Source organism: Pan paniscus, chromosome 6 (assembly GCF_029289425.2).
Source record: "Pan paniscus chromosome 6, NHGRI_mPanPan1-v2.0_pri, whole genome shotgun sequence".
In the NCBI taxonomy this organism is placed as follows: Eukaryota; Metazoa; Chordata; class Mammalia; order Primates; family Hominidae; genus Pan; species Pan paniscus.
Genome location: NC_073255.2, coordinates 167,418,182 through 167,432,422, shown reverse-complemented (window position 1 = coordinate 167,432,422; position 14,241 = coordinate 167,418,182). Strand labels below are relative to the sequence as shown.

Sequence of the window (14,241 nt, the reverse complement as noted above, 5' to 3'; positions counted from 1 at the left end):
AAATGTTCGTATGTTTGAAAGGTTTTGGAAATCTGAAAGTTATGTTGTACACATGATAAAAGAGGGGTAAGTGTGGGGTATGGGACAGGAAAGAAACCTAGGACCCTTTTCTTTCATTTAAAATCTTCTTTATGCCCTTTATGACTTCTACTACTTGTCTCTTTGTCCTCTGCTTTTTCTGGTGCCCTTTGTCTACATGTATCCTTCAATCCAAAGTTTCCTGTCCCACTTCTGAATTTCCTCCCAGGAAGTGGTCTTTTTTTTAGTAATACATTTTTCTTTCCGTTTTTCAGCAGAACACAATTTATACATTAAAACCTATCACATTGCATTTGATTAACGTCAGTTACCTATATGTGAATGTGTAAGACATCTAAATACAAGAGTTCCTGATTCTGGAATATAATTGGCTGAGTTTTATAGCAGAGAATATACTAGTACTCTCTTTCTTCCAGGGGAGTTTCCTGGAAGTAAAGCTTGTTATGATAACGTTATTTAAGCACCATTGTGTTGACTGTCCATCCGCATCCTGTTCTTCCTCTTTCATTACTTCCTTTTACACACCTTTCCCAGCTTACATATACTCACCTTTGTAACAGATATGGGAGAAAATACTTCTGGTTTATCAGTTGCTCCAGGAGTAAAGACACAAAATAGACTTATAAGAGCTACATAGTTTTCTTCCTCTTGGGAAATGTCTGTGATTTTCAAAGAAAACTAACTCATGTTTCTAAGCTTCTAGTGACCAAGCATTATTTATTCTCATTTTTTTTTCTGTATTTAGCACATGATGAAGATAAGCTATGACGTGGTTAAGCGCTGGATCAATGAAGCCCAAGAAGCTGCATCAAGTGATAATATTATGGTCCAGGTATTGTCATTGAATCACATTAGCTTGTCTCAGGATCAGCATTCTTTAAACCTGTATTGTAGGGGCAGTGTATTGATTCCCTAGATAAACATTAACTAAAGGCAAATTAAGCAGCTACTAGTACGTATTCTGAAGTAGGAATCTCACTAATTATGATTACTGCCATTTGAATACTGCCCTTCAAGTGTTTCATAGAAGCTAGATGACCCTTTGTAGGAATATTTGGGAAAGATTGTTATATTCAGTAGTAGATTGAGATGCTCATGGCAGTCTTTTATTTGAAAAATAATTTGTGTAAAAAGATAATTCCAAGTTCTGAGGCCTTGATTATAGGCATTATAAAAATCATACGGAGCAGCTTTTACTTTATGAAACTTTGAAACCATTTTGTCAAAAAGAGCTTCTTTTGATATTTATTAGGTTATTCTTAAGAGGAATAAGATTAAATTCTTCACTGGAAATTGTGTGTAAAGTACCCCATTTTATTTGAGAGGGCGTTTATGCCCTCTTGATGTTTATGACTTCTATGGTAGCATATTCAGTTATTAGGAAACAGAGTAGTCATTTTTCCCTTGGGAAACACTCTCGTTCTCCTGACTCTGATCATGTGTTTTTATACAAAGTGTCAAGATGATGACACTCTTGTAGCCTGCTTTAGGAGATTAATCCTTTAATTACTAAGGTGGCCACAGATGATGTAAAGCCACTCGTAGAGACAGATAGCACCAGTAAAGCCCTGGACCCGAGAGCGTGTGTTCTGAGGATGTGTGAGCCAGTGTTGAGCCTGCTAGAGCCATCTTCAGGTTGTATGTCACCTCCCTTATACCTGCCAGTCTGAATTGACAGCTTCTGGGGGTAAATTAGAAACGTTTAATCTTTTCAGTCTTGCCTGTGTTTAGTTCAGTGTGAAAAAAATATTTGTGTACATGTGACCTGGGTATTTTAAAGAAATCTTTAATCTAGTTCCATGTAATTCTATTTTTGTGTAAATATTTTAACATCTTTCTAATCCATATGCTATCTTCTTTTTCATGTTCTTTAGTACCATGCATTGGGAGTCCTGTATCACCTTAGAAAGAATGATCGACTTGCTGTTTCCAAGATGTTGAATAAGTTTACTAAATCTGGTCTCAAGTCACAGTTTGCTTACTGCATGCTGATCCGAATTGCCAGTCGCTTACTAAAAGAAACTGAGGATGGGTAAGTGTCTTCACCTAAACCTGGGTTATTTTCCATTTGCAAAGTTAATATACCTTAGAGTTTATTTCCTTTATGAATTTTTTTTGGGGCAGTGCTGACTTTACAGATGAGTTCAATGTTTTTCAATTTTTTAAAAAAATTATGGAATTTCAAGTCACACTTTTTTTAACCTTACTGTATGCTCTTGTATATGTACTTAATTATTAATAGCACATTAACAAACTGATATTGAACAAAAAATATATGCATTGATCATAAGATATATAGATAATTAAATATGAAAGTTGGCAGGGACATTAAGAATTATCCTATCCCTTTTATTTTTATAAAAGAGAATGTTGAAGTACTGCATTTAGTGATTTGCCTAAGATCATTCCACAAGTCTGAGGCACATAAGATGTGACCAAATATACTTTAGCAGTCTTTCGAAGGCTAGGGAAGGGCAGGAATGAGAGATCTTTTGAGGTATAGTAAGCTGGGCATGGATCTAGGGAGCAAAGAAGACCCCTTCCCCAGCCTGAAGGCTTATGGCTGAGCTCTAAAACAAAGATTTCTTATGTGGCCTGGCAAACTGAGGTGTAACACAGAGAAAGATCTCTAGAATCTGCCACTACTACTAATGCCCTGCTGAAAGGGGAAACCTGATCTGTTCCTCAGATCATTTGTAAACAGCAGATAACTGAATTTAATTAAAGCTGCAGCAAAGTCCTGACCCAGATCAACGATTAGCTGCTAAAAATGAAAAAGGACCTGCACTTTTCTAATGATAAGTATTAGTTACATCAGTCTCTACTGCACCTTTATAAGCAGTGTCTAGCAAACAATCAAAAAATACAGAGGCAGTGACATGTAACCCATAAACAAGAGGAAAAAAAACAGTCAGTAGAAGCTGACTTACAGATGACCCACATATAGAAATTAGGAGGCAGTGACTTTAGAAATTACTAGGCAGTGACTTTTAAACAACTTCTCTAAAGTGAACACCAAAGGAGTTTTGTAAAGTGAACTTTTGTAACTTTTGTAAATTACATCTTTCCACTAAAGAGTGGAAAAGATGGACAAAATGTGTAAATGGGTAAGGAATTCAATAGATAAATAGAAACTAGAAAAAAAATCTTGAACCAAAAAATACAATATCAAAAATAAAAATTTATTTGGAGCACTTAATAGCAGATCGGACACAGTGGAAAAAAGATTAGAGAACTTAAAGACAAGTCAATAGAAATTGTCCAAACTGAAGCATAGGGAGAAAAATAAGAAAAGAAAATAAAAGAATAGAACATCTGAAGCCTAGGGAATATATCAAAAAGTCTAATACTTGTGTAATGAGTCTCAGAAGGAAAGGAAACAGAATGGAATAGAATAAATCTTTGAAGAGATAATGGATATGTTAGTCCATTTTCATGCTGCTGATAAAGACATACCCGAGACTGGGCAATTTACAAAAGGAAGAAGTTTAATGGACTTACAATTCCACGTGGCTGGGGAAGCCTCACAATCATGGTGGAAGGCAAGGAGGAACAAGTCACGTCTTGAATGGATGGCAGCAGGCAAAGAGAGAGAGCGCTTGTGCAGGGAAACTCCCATTTTTAAAACCATCAGATCTCATGAGACTTACTATCATGAGAACAGCATGGGAAACACTTGCCCCCATGATTCAATTACCTCCCACTTGGTCCCTCCCATGACACGTGGAAATTCAAGATGAGATTTGGGTGGGGACACAGGCAAACCATATCAATGAATGAGAATTTTCCAAAATGAATGAAAGGGGCTGGGTGCGGTGGCTCATGGCTGTAATCCTAGCACTTTGGGAGGCTGAGGCAGGTGAATTGCTTGAGCTCAGGAGTTCAAGACAAGCCTGGGCAACATGACAAAACCCCATCTCTATCAGAAGAAAATACAAAAATTAGCCAGGCATGGTGACGCAGGCCTGTGGTCCCAGCTACTCAGGAGGCTGAGGTGGGAGGATCGGTTGAGCATGGGAGGCTGGGAGGCAGAGGTTACAGTGACCTGAGATGACACCACTGCACTCCAACCCGGGTGACAGAGTGAGATCCCCATCTCAAAAAATAACAACAACAAACCCAAAATGAATCCAAGATGGCCAGTGACACTCAAGTAGGATAAATAAAAACCACACCTAATCATAACCTAGTCATATATATTACAAGTAAAAAGTTGAAAACCAAAAGAGAAAGAATGAAAGAAAAGCTTGAAAGTCGCCTTTTTTTAAAAAAAAGACACATTAGATTCATTAGATTCAGGGAAACAAAAATAAGAATGGTTGAATTCTCATTAGAAAAATGGATACGAGAGGATAATGGACATCTTAAAATTGTTGAAACAAATAACTGAAAATCTGGAGTTCTGTACTCTAAAAGTATTCTTCCAGATGAAGGTGAAATTAAAACATTTTCAACCAGGAAAAAACAAAAACCCGAAAGGATTTGTGTCTGCATACCTGCATCATGAAGGATGCTAAAAGGAGTTTTTCCAGCTAAAAAGAAATGATAGTAGATGGATGCCTGGATCTTCAGGAGGAATGAAGGATAAGAGAAAGGGTAAATGTGTAGGTAAATTAAAAGGTAAATATGTAGGTAAATTATAAATATATACAATTTTTACTAAAACCAGCAGCAAATTATGGGGCTTATATATATGTAGAAGTGAAATATATGAAAATAGTAGTATAAAGGGCATGAGGGAGAAAAATGGACATTTGTAAAGTTTTTGTATCATGCAGTAGTATATTATTTGATGATACACTGTGATAATGATGAATATTGTAATCTCTTGAGGATGAATATTATAACTAACAAAAAAATCTTTGTAAAACATATAGATCTTAAATGTCAACAGAGAAGATAAAATGGAATATTTAAAAATATTTGGTTGAGCTTCCTCCTTCCAATAATGGTGTAGCTTGGCCAGCTTAATCCTCCTGCAAATAATAATTGACATTAGTACAAAGCTATACCTTCCCAAAATGAAGATAACCCACAACAGTATGAAAATATTGGGGAGTGGTGAAAAGCAAGCAAAAACTGGAGGGAAGCAGTTGATGCCTGAAAGACAAAAGCTATACTGGGTGAAATTTGTGGGGTTTTTTTGCTGTTCTCCTGAGGGCATTCTGTAATTCTTCAGTGTAGGATGACAGAAAGCTACAGTATTTCTGGACAGAGTGGTCAAGACAGTTTGAGGTTGGAAGAGTAACTGAAAACTTAGAGTGGAAAACCTGGAAAAGAGGGAGCCATAAAAGGAATGAGTCTCAAAATGAATTTTAAACTCTACAAAAATCACTGGCTGACCAACTGAACTACATATATACAGGAGAATACTCTAGGAGACCTGCCAAAAGCAGTAGTTGTAAGATGAAAGAATTGAATGGAGAATTCAGCTGCAACTCACTATGGAGGAAATAAAGTTTGGAGTTTGATCCCAGCCAAGCTTCTTGCTAAAGAAACTCCATGAGTACTAGAGTCTTTACAGTATATCATTACAATGTTTAATAGATGGTAAAAATTGCCAGAAGTACAAAGAATTTGGAAAATGTGACTAGTAGCCAAGAGAAAAAGCAATCAATAGAAACTAACCCTGATATGATCCAGACGTTGGAATTAGCAAACAAAAACTTTGTAGCATCTATTATAAATTTGTCCATGACTTTATTTATTTATTTATTTATTTATTTATGACAGTCTCTCTCACTCTGTTGTGAAGCCTGGACTGCAGTGGCGTGATCCTGGCTCACTGCAACCTCTGCCTTCCACGTTCAAGCAATCCTCTCACCTCAGCCTCCCAAGTAGCTGGGACTACAGGGATGCACCACCACACCTGGCTAATTTTTGTACTTTTTGTAGAGATGGGGTTTCGCAGTGTTGCCCAGGCTGGTCTCAAACTCCTGAGCTCAAGCAATCAATCTGCCTCAGCCTCCCAAAGTGCTGGTATTATAGGTGTACACCACCGCAGCCAGCCTTGTCCATGACTTTAATGGAAAATAGTTATCATGAATGAACAGGGGAAATGGAAACGACAAAAAGAGCTAAGTAGAAATTCTAGAGCTTAAAAATACTCTGTCAGGATTCAACCAGAGAAGTAGAACCTGGAGGATATAAATATGTAGAGATTTGTTTATTGATTATGTAATTCAGGGGCCAGCTAAGCAAATCTAAAGTTCATAGGATAGGCTGTCAGGAAGGGAAGATTGCAGGGAGGCTGGAACTCAGGGGCACAGGCCAAAGTTGCTCTCCATAGGTGAAATTTGTCATTTCACATTTTATCAGCAAGATAAAACTGGGTCACATCTTCATTTTTGGAATTTTCCTCAAGTGAATATCCAACTTCATCGTTTACAAGTTCTGCTTCACAAATAACTACAGGGCACAAATTCACTAAGCTCTCTGCCAATACATAATAACAAGGATCTACCTTACTCAAGTTTACATTAACATGTTTTTCACTTCCTTCTGAGCCCTCACTACAGCATCTTTTAAGTCCAGATTTCTGTAGGCAGTTCTTAAGCCCTGACCAGCAGTGTCCTTAAAAACCAGATCGATTGATCTTTCTTTCTCCTTCCTTCCTTCCTTCTTCCTTCCTTCTTTCTCTTTCTTTTTCTTTCTTTTCTTTCTCTCTCTCTTTCTTTCTTTTTCTTTCTCTTTCTCTCTCTCTTTCTTTCTTTCTTTTTTTTATTTATTTTAAAGTCTTGCTCTGCTGCCCAGGCTGGAGTACAGTGGCACAGTCTCAGCTCACTACAACCTCCGCTTCCTGGGTTCAAGCCATTCATATGCCTCAGCCTCTTGAGTAGCTGGGACTATAGGCATCCCAGCACTTTGGGAGGCTGAGGTGGGTGGATCACTTAAGATCAGATTTCTTATAAGTCTCTTCAAAACTAGGCTTCCTCCATCATGCTCCTCAAAATTCTTCCAAGCTTCCACCCAGTGCCTAATTCCAGTCAGTTCTACGATTTGAGGTATTTGTCGCAGTAACACTTCACTTACAGGTACCAAAATCTGTTAGTTTTTTTTATTGCTGCCATAACAAATTACCATTAAATGTAATGGCTTACAACAAGATCCATTTATTATCTCAGATCTGTAGATTAGAAGTCTGACACAGGCCTCATGGGGCTAAAGTGAAGATGTTGGTGGAGTGCTGTTGCTTACTGGAGGCTTTGAGGAAGAATCCACTTCCAATCTCATTTAAGTCGTTGGCCAAATTCATTTCCTTGAGACTGTAGGTTGTAGGTCTCTGTTTCCTTGCTGGCTTTCAGCTGGAGGTTAGTCTGTGCCTCTAGAGGTTGCCTGTATTCCTTCTCATGCTTTCAATGAGCAACTAAAGGCCTCTCTTTGAGTCCCTTGCATGTTGATTCATACGTGTCAGAGCCAGCAATGGTGTGTTGAGCTGCACTTTGAATCTCTCTGATTTGCCTTTCTGCCACATTTCTTCTGCCGCCTCTTTCAGCACATCTGCTTTAAAGTGCTCATGTGATTAGATTGCACCTACCTGGGTAATTTAGGTGACAATCTTAATTATATCAGCACAGTTCCTTTGCCATGTTGTAACGTAACATATTCATCAGTTCTAGGAATGAAGACATAGACATCTTTGGGGAGCCATTCTGCCCCAGCAAGTGCAATAACTGAATCAGATAATTTGCTGAATGGACTTAACAGCAGATTAGAGATGGCTGATGAGAGAGTCAAAGAGAGTTAGTGAATTTGAAGATAGAGCAGGAGAAAGTAGCTAGTTTGAAGAACAGAGAGAAAACAGATTAAAGAAAATAAAGAGCCTCGAAGAACTGTGGGATAAGATCAAGTGGCCTAACACATATGTAATTGGAATCTGGAAGCAAAGGTGATAGAATGGAGCAAAAAAGATATATGAAGAAATAATGACCAAATATTTCCCAGTATGGGTTTATTCTAGTAGTATAAGGTTGATCTAACAGTAAAACATAGCATAATATACCTCATTTTAAAAATACAGAAGAGTCTTAATGCCTTAATGGGTGCAGAAAAAAGCGGTTGATAAAATTTAATGGCAAGTCATGATTGAAATCTCTGCCACCAGGACTGGAAGGGAACATGATTATTCTGACAACAGTACAAAAAAACTCCACTAAACTTTATACTTATTGGTGGACTATTAAAAGCTTTCCCCTAGAGATTGTGAATGAGACAGACAAAAATGCCTGCTATTTTTATTTTTTAAATAGTGTTTTGCTAGAAGGCTTACTTTGTGCAATAAGTGAAGAAAATAAAATACCTAAAAATTTGAAAAGAGGACGTAACACTATATTTGGAGACAATATGGCTATATATATAGGAAATGCTAAATAACCTGTACATTATCTGTTAGAGCTCATATGTAAATTTACCAGTGTTGCTGGTCAACATCCAAAGTCATTTTATTTCTTATTCCAGCAACCCATCAAAAAGATAAAATTTTGTAAAAATGGTACAATTTATAATTATATTGAAATCAAATCCTTGGGAATGTATCTACTAAAATTTGTGTATATCTCTACACAGAAAATTACACAATATTAAAGTATGACCTAAGTAAATGAGGCATATAACATTTATGGAATATTCAATATTGTAAAGGTACATCTTCTTAAATTGACCTATGGATTCCACAAACCCCTAATTACAATCCCAATTGGCTTCTTATAAATAACCAAACAGAAATGCCTACATTTGTGTGTTAAAAGACATACAGTTGATTCTTGAACAACATGGGTTTGAACTGCATGGGTCCACTTACACATGGATTTTCTTCCACCTCTGCCACCCTTGAGACATCAAGACCTCCTCTTCCACCCCAGCCTACTCAATGTAAGATGATGAGGATGAAGACCTTTATGATGATCCACTTTCACTTAATGAATAGTTATATCTTCTCTTCCTTACGATTTTCTTAATATTTTCTTTTCTCTAGCTTACTTTATTGTAAGAATACAATATATATTACATATAACATAAAACGTGTTAATGAACTATTTTTGTTATCAACAAGATGATTAATAGTAGGTTATTAGTGATATTTTGGGGGAGTCAAAAGTTACATGTGAATTTGCAGCTACATGGGGGTTGGCACTGTTAACCCCATGTTGTTCGAGGATCAACTGTACAAGATGCCTATAGTACTGTTATTCATAATTGCCGCAAAATGTTTTTTTTTTTTTTTTTGAGACTGAGTTTTGCTCCTGTTGCCCAGGCCAGAGTGTAATGTAATGGTGCCATCTTGGCTCACTGCAACCTCTGCCTCCCGGGTTCAAGTGATTCTGATGCCTATATTACTGTTATTCATAATTGCCGCAAAATGTTTTTTTTTTTTTGTTTTGTTTTTGAGACTGAGTTTTGCTCCTGTTGCCCAGGCCAGAGTGTAATGGTGCCATCTTGGCTCACTGCAACCTCTGCCTCCCGGGTTCAAGTGATTCTCCTGCCTCAGCCTCCCCAGTAGCGTGGATTGCAGGCACGCGCCACCACACCCTGCTAATTTTTTGTATTTTTAGTAGAGACGGAGTGTGACCATGTTCGCCAGGCTGGTCTTGAACTCCTGACCTCAGGTGATCCACCTGCCTCGGCCTCCCAAAGTGCTGGGATTACAGGCATGAGCCACCATGCCCAAATTGCCACAAAATGGAAGCAGTCCAAATGTCTATCAGTGCCAGAATCAAAAAATAAATTGTGGTATATTCATATAGTCAAATAGTATACAATAATGGAAATGAACAATTACCGTTAAATACAATCACGTAAATACATCTCACCAAGAAGTCATACGCAAATGAATACATTTTATACAGTTCCATTTATGTTTATTTTAGACTTAACATAGGCACAACTAACCTGTGGTATTGAAAGTTAGTATAGTGATTATCTCTGAGGTAGGAGCGCATTAATTTTGTAGTAATTCACGTATGATTTTCATACTGTCATGTGTAACACCAGATTAAAGGGATAGTAAATATTTATTTTTCCATATAATTTTTGCAGGTCAGGGGTTTGGGAATGTCTTAGCTGGATGGTTCTTATTTGGGGTAGAAAAGTTGATAATTCTGAATTGATGTTTACAAATAATTTTTTTTTAATTAGAAGCTCTAAAATTCCAGAGGATGACAACATGAGAAATAATGGTGTAGAAGGTGGTATTAGTTTATGGCCATACCACCTTAAACAAGCCAGGTCTCATCTGATCTTGGAAGCTAAGCAAGGTTGGGCCTGGTTAGTACTTGGATGCGAGACAATCTGGTAATACCGGATGCTGTAGGCTTTAAAAAAAAAAGGAAAGTGGTTGGCCGGGTGTGGTGGCTCATGCCTGTAGTCCCAGCACTTTGGGAGGCCGAGGCAGGAGGATCACTTGAGGTCAGGAGTTCGAGACCAGCCTGGCCAATATGGTGAAACCCCCGTCTCTACTAAAAATACAAAAATTAGCTGGGTGTGATGGTGTGTGCCTGTAATCCCAGCTATTCAGGAGGCTGAGCAGGAGAATTGCTTGAACCCAGGAGGCAGAGGTTGCAGTGAGCTGAGACTGTGCCACCATACTCCAACCTGGGCAACAGAGTGAGACTTTGTCTCAAAAAAAGTAAAAAAAGGAAGGTGGTATTAGATGGAAGTAAAAGTATGCTGTGTATGTGTGTTGTCATCTTGTATGGGAGGAAAATATGGTAATAATATAAAACTTTATTGTAATATTATAGATATAGCTAATATAATAATTATATAAAGAATGTAAATTGAATGTAAAGCTTTCAAAATGTCGAAGAAAATGGAGTGAGGAAAAGTTGATTGAAAATTGATAAGGAAAAAATTGATTGAGGTAAAGCCTTCAAATAGACAACAGGAAAGAAATCGGGTAGAAGTAAGTGTAACTGTATGTGTTATCTCTTGCTATGTGGTATATTGGACCAAAAATTCACAGCTTATAAGTAATACTTACTATTCCCTAGTTGCTATGGTCAGGGATCTGAGAGAATCTGTCCAGTTTGATTCAAGGTCCCTCCGTCGTATGAGTTTATAATCAAGTCGTTGGCCTAGCCTGCAGTCATCTGGGCCTGGAGGATCCACTTAGAATTTTACTTATATAGTTGTTGACAAGCCTCAGTTTCTCCCTGGCTGTTGGCCAAATGCTTTAGTTTCTCACTTTGAGAGCCTTCCCTCCTTCCTTCCTTCCTTCCTTCCTTCTTTGCTTCCTTCCTTCCTTCCCTCCTTCCTTCCTTCCTTTTTTTATTATACTTTAAGTTCTGGGGTACATGTGCAGAATGTGTAGAACGTGCAGTTTTGTTGCATAGGTATACATATGCCATGGTGGTTTGCTGCACCCATCAACCTGTCATCTACATGAGGTATTTCTCCTAATGCTATCCCTCCCCTGGCTTCCCACCCGTGACAGGCCCCGGTGTGTGATGTTCCTCTCCTTGTGTCCATGGGTTCTCATTGTTCAACTCCCACTTATGAGTGAGAACATGTGCGGTATTTGGTTTTCTGTTCTTGTGTTAGTTTGTTGAGAATGATGGTTTCCAGTTTCATCCGTGTCCCTGCAAAGGACATGAACTCATCCTTTTTTATGGCTGCATAGTATTACATGGTGTATATGTGCCACATTATCTTTACCCAGTCTATCATTGATGGGCATTTGGGTTGGTTCCAAGTCTTTGCTATTGTGAATAGTGCCACAATAAACATACGTGTGCATGTGTCTTTAGAGTAGAATAATTTATAATCCTTTGGGTATATACCCAGTAATGGGATTGCTGGGTCAAATGGTATTTCTGGTTTAAATCCTTGAGGAATTGCCACACTGTCTTCCACAATAGTTGAACTAATTTACACTCCCACCAACAGTGTAAAAGAGTTCCTATTTCTCCACATCCTCTCCAGCATCTGTTGTTTCCTGACTTTCTAATGATTGCCATTCTGAGTGCTGTGAGATGGTATCTCATTGTGGTTTTGATTTGCATTTCTCTAATGACCAGTGATGATGAGCTTTTTTCCTGCCTGAATGTTCTCACAGCATGGCAGCTGGCTTCTCCCAAAGCAAGGGAATTGAGAGAAAGAGTGAGCCTGATATGGAAGTTGCAGTGTTTTATAACCGAATCTCAAAAGTGACAGGCCATCACCTCTCATGTATTCCTTTGGTCACACAGACAAACTCTGGTGTATATAATGTCTACACAAGGATGTGGAATTGTAGAAGTGGATATTTTGGGGGGCCATCTTGGAGGCTGGCTAGAACACAAAATATAACATTTATCATAATGAATGTAATTGAATTTACATATTAAAAGAGGCTCAGATTGGGTAAACAAAATGAAACGAGACCTTTATGCCTTTAGAAAAGACACAAACAAAATGACAGGAAACATTGAAAATAAATATATAAAAAATGTATACTAACTATACACTCACACACATAAAAAATGCCATGTAACAATATTAATATAAGCCAAAATAGGAATCAGTGTGTAGAGCACTAAAAATGACAAAATGGGCCAGGCATAGTGGCTCACTCCTGTAATCCTAGCACTTTGGGAGGCCAAGGTGAGTGGATTGCCTGAGCCCAGGAGTTCGAGACCAGCCTGGGCAACATGGAAAAACCCTGTCTCTACTAAAAATACAAAAAAATTAGCCAGGCATGGTGGCACGTTCCTGTAGTCCCAGCTACTTGGGAGGCTAAGGCACGAGAATCTCTTGAACCCGGGAGGCGGAGGTTGCGGTGAGCCAAGATTGTGCCACAACACTCCAGCCTGGGTGACAGCGTCTCTGTCTCAAAAAAAAAATAAATAAATAAAAATGACAAAATGGAATTTTGTATTTTGACAAAAGTAATGGTCTAAAAAAATAGAATAGGAATGAACTTGTATATGCTTAATATTAACAATATATAGTTTCAAAATATGCACATCAAAATCTTAATACAGGAAACTAAGTCCTCTTGATCTCTTCATGGAGACTTTAACACAACTGTCTCAGAAACTGAGAAATCAAGTATAAAAATGTAATACTGTAACTGATTTGTATGTTACTGATAACAAAATTGACCTCCTATTTAGAACCCTGCATCTAAGAGAGAATATACAGTATTAATTCTTTCTAAAATTTTAAATTGAAAACTGTACTTATAGAAAACTGCATAAAACATAATAGTTGTGTGTCCAATATATACAGTTGCTATGAAACACCCTTATAATGACCACATGTATTAGGAAGTAGCACATTTCTTTGTACCCCAGAAATGCTTTATATATCCTCCTTGATCATGATTATTTACCCCCAGAGCAAATTACTATCCTAATTTCATATCAAATTTTTCCTGGGTATGCATCCCTAAACAGTAAAGTTTAGTTTTGCCTTGTTTTGAACGCTCTGTCAATAGAATCATGTTATATTTTGTGTCTTCTTTTTTTTTTTTTCTTCTAGTGAAAGTATAGAGATTTACTGCAAAGAGAAATGTACAAACTCAAGAAAGGGGAGTGTGGGCATACTCAAGAGAGAGTTCCATACAAGGGGGGTTTGGGGCTGCTACCTTTATGGGTTGCTTTAACTAAGGGGTAGAATATTTATGAAAATCTCTAGGAAAAGGTGGCGATGTCTCTGAACTGTAGTGCCACCCACTCATACCCAATGCGGGTGTTCTTGGAACTGTCATGGCACCAATGGGTGTGTGACTTAGTATGTTAATGAGCATATAATAAGGTCCTAGGTGAAATCTAGGTCAAATCCAGTGCCATATTGGGTCTGGTTGGTCTTAGCCAGCTCTGTTCACATGTTGTTTTTCAGGGACTTACCAGCCCATAGCCTCTAGTCATGTGAAACTGCTGCCTGGAGTTTTCTATACTCAGGTGACCACCCAGTATTATTCCTGTCTCATTTTAATCCCCCTCAGAGACTTCCATCCCTTATTCTTAAGGGTTGATGAGGGAGGAGGACAGTTTTCTATATCTGCTTCCTGCTGATTTAGGGGCATTGGCCCTGCCTGGCACCAGCATGGAAACCTCTGGCTGCCTGCTCTAAGGGTCCCAAGGGTGGGTCATCAGAAGAGTCTGCATCTGAGGCAGGGATTGCTTGGAATCCTTGCATGACCATCATTTTGACGTGGAACTTTTGCAACCTAGAAGACATAACTTTACAAAGAGGTTAAACAAGCAAGGACTAAAAACCAAT

At 38.1% G+C, this 14,241-nt stretch overlaps 1 protein-coding gene across 2 annotated transcripts in view; it reads left to right on the top strand.

Moving 5' to 3' along the window:
• COPG2 (COPI coat complex subunit gamma 2) overlaps positions 1-14,241 on the top strand; it is a 162,587-nt gene that overhangs the window by 55,482 nt on the left and 92,864 nt on the right. For both annotated transcript variants that reach the window (XM_034964992.3, XM_055114877.2), the window contains exons 8-9: positions 785-871; positions 1,914-2,071. In XM_034964992.3, coding sequence (XP_034820883.1) covers positions 785-871; positions 1,914-2,071 — 245 coding nt within the window. The remainder of the gene's footprint in view (positions 1-784; positions 872-1,913; positions 2,072-14,241) is intronic.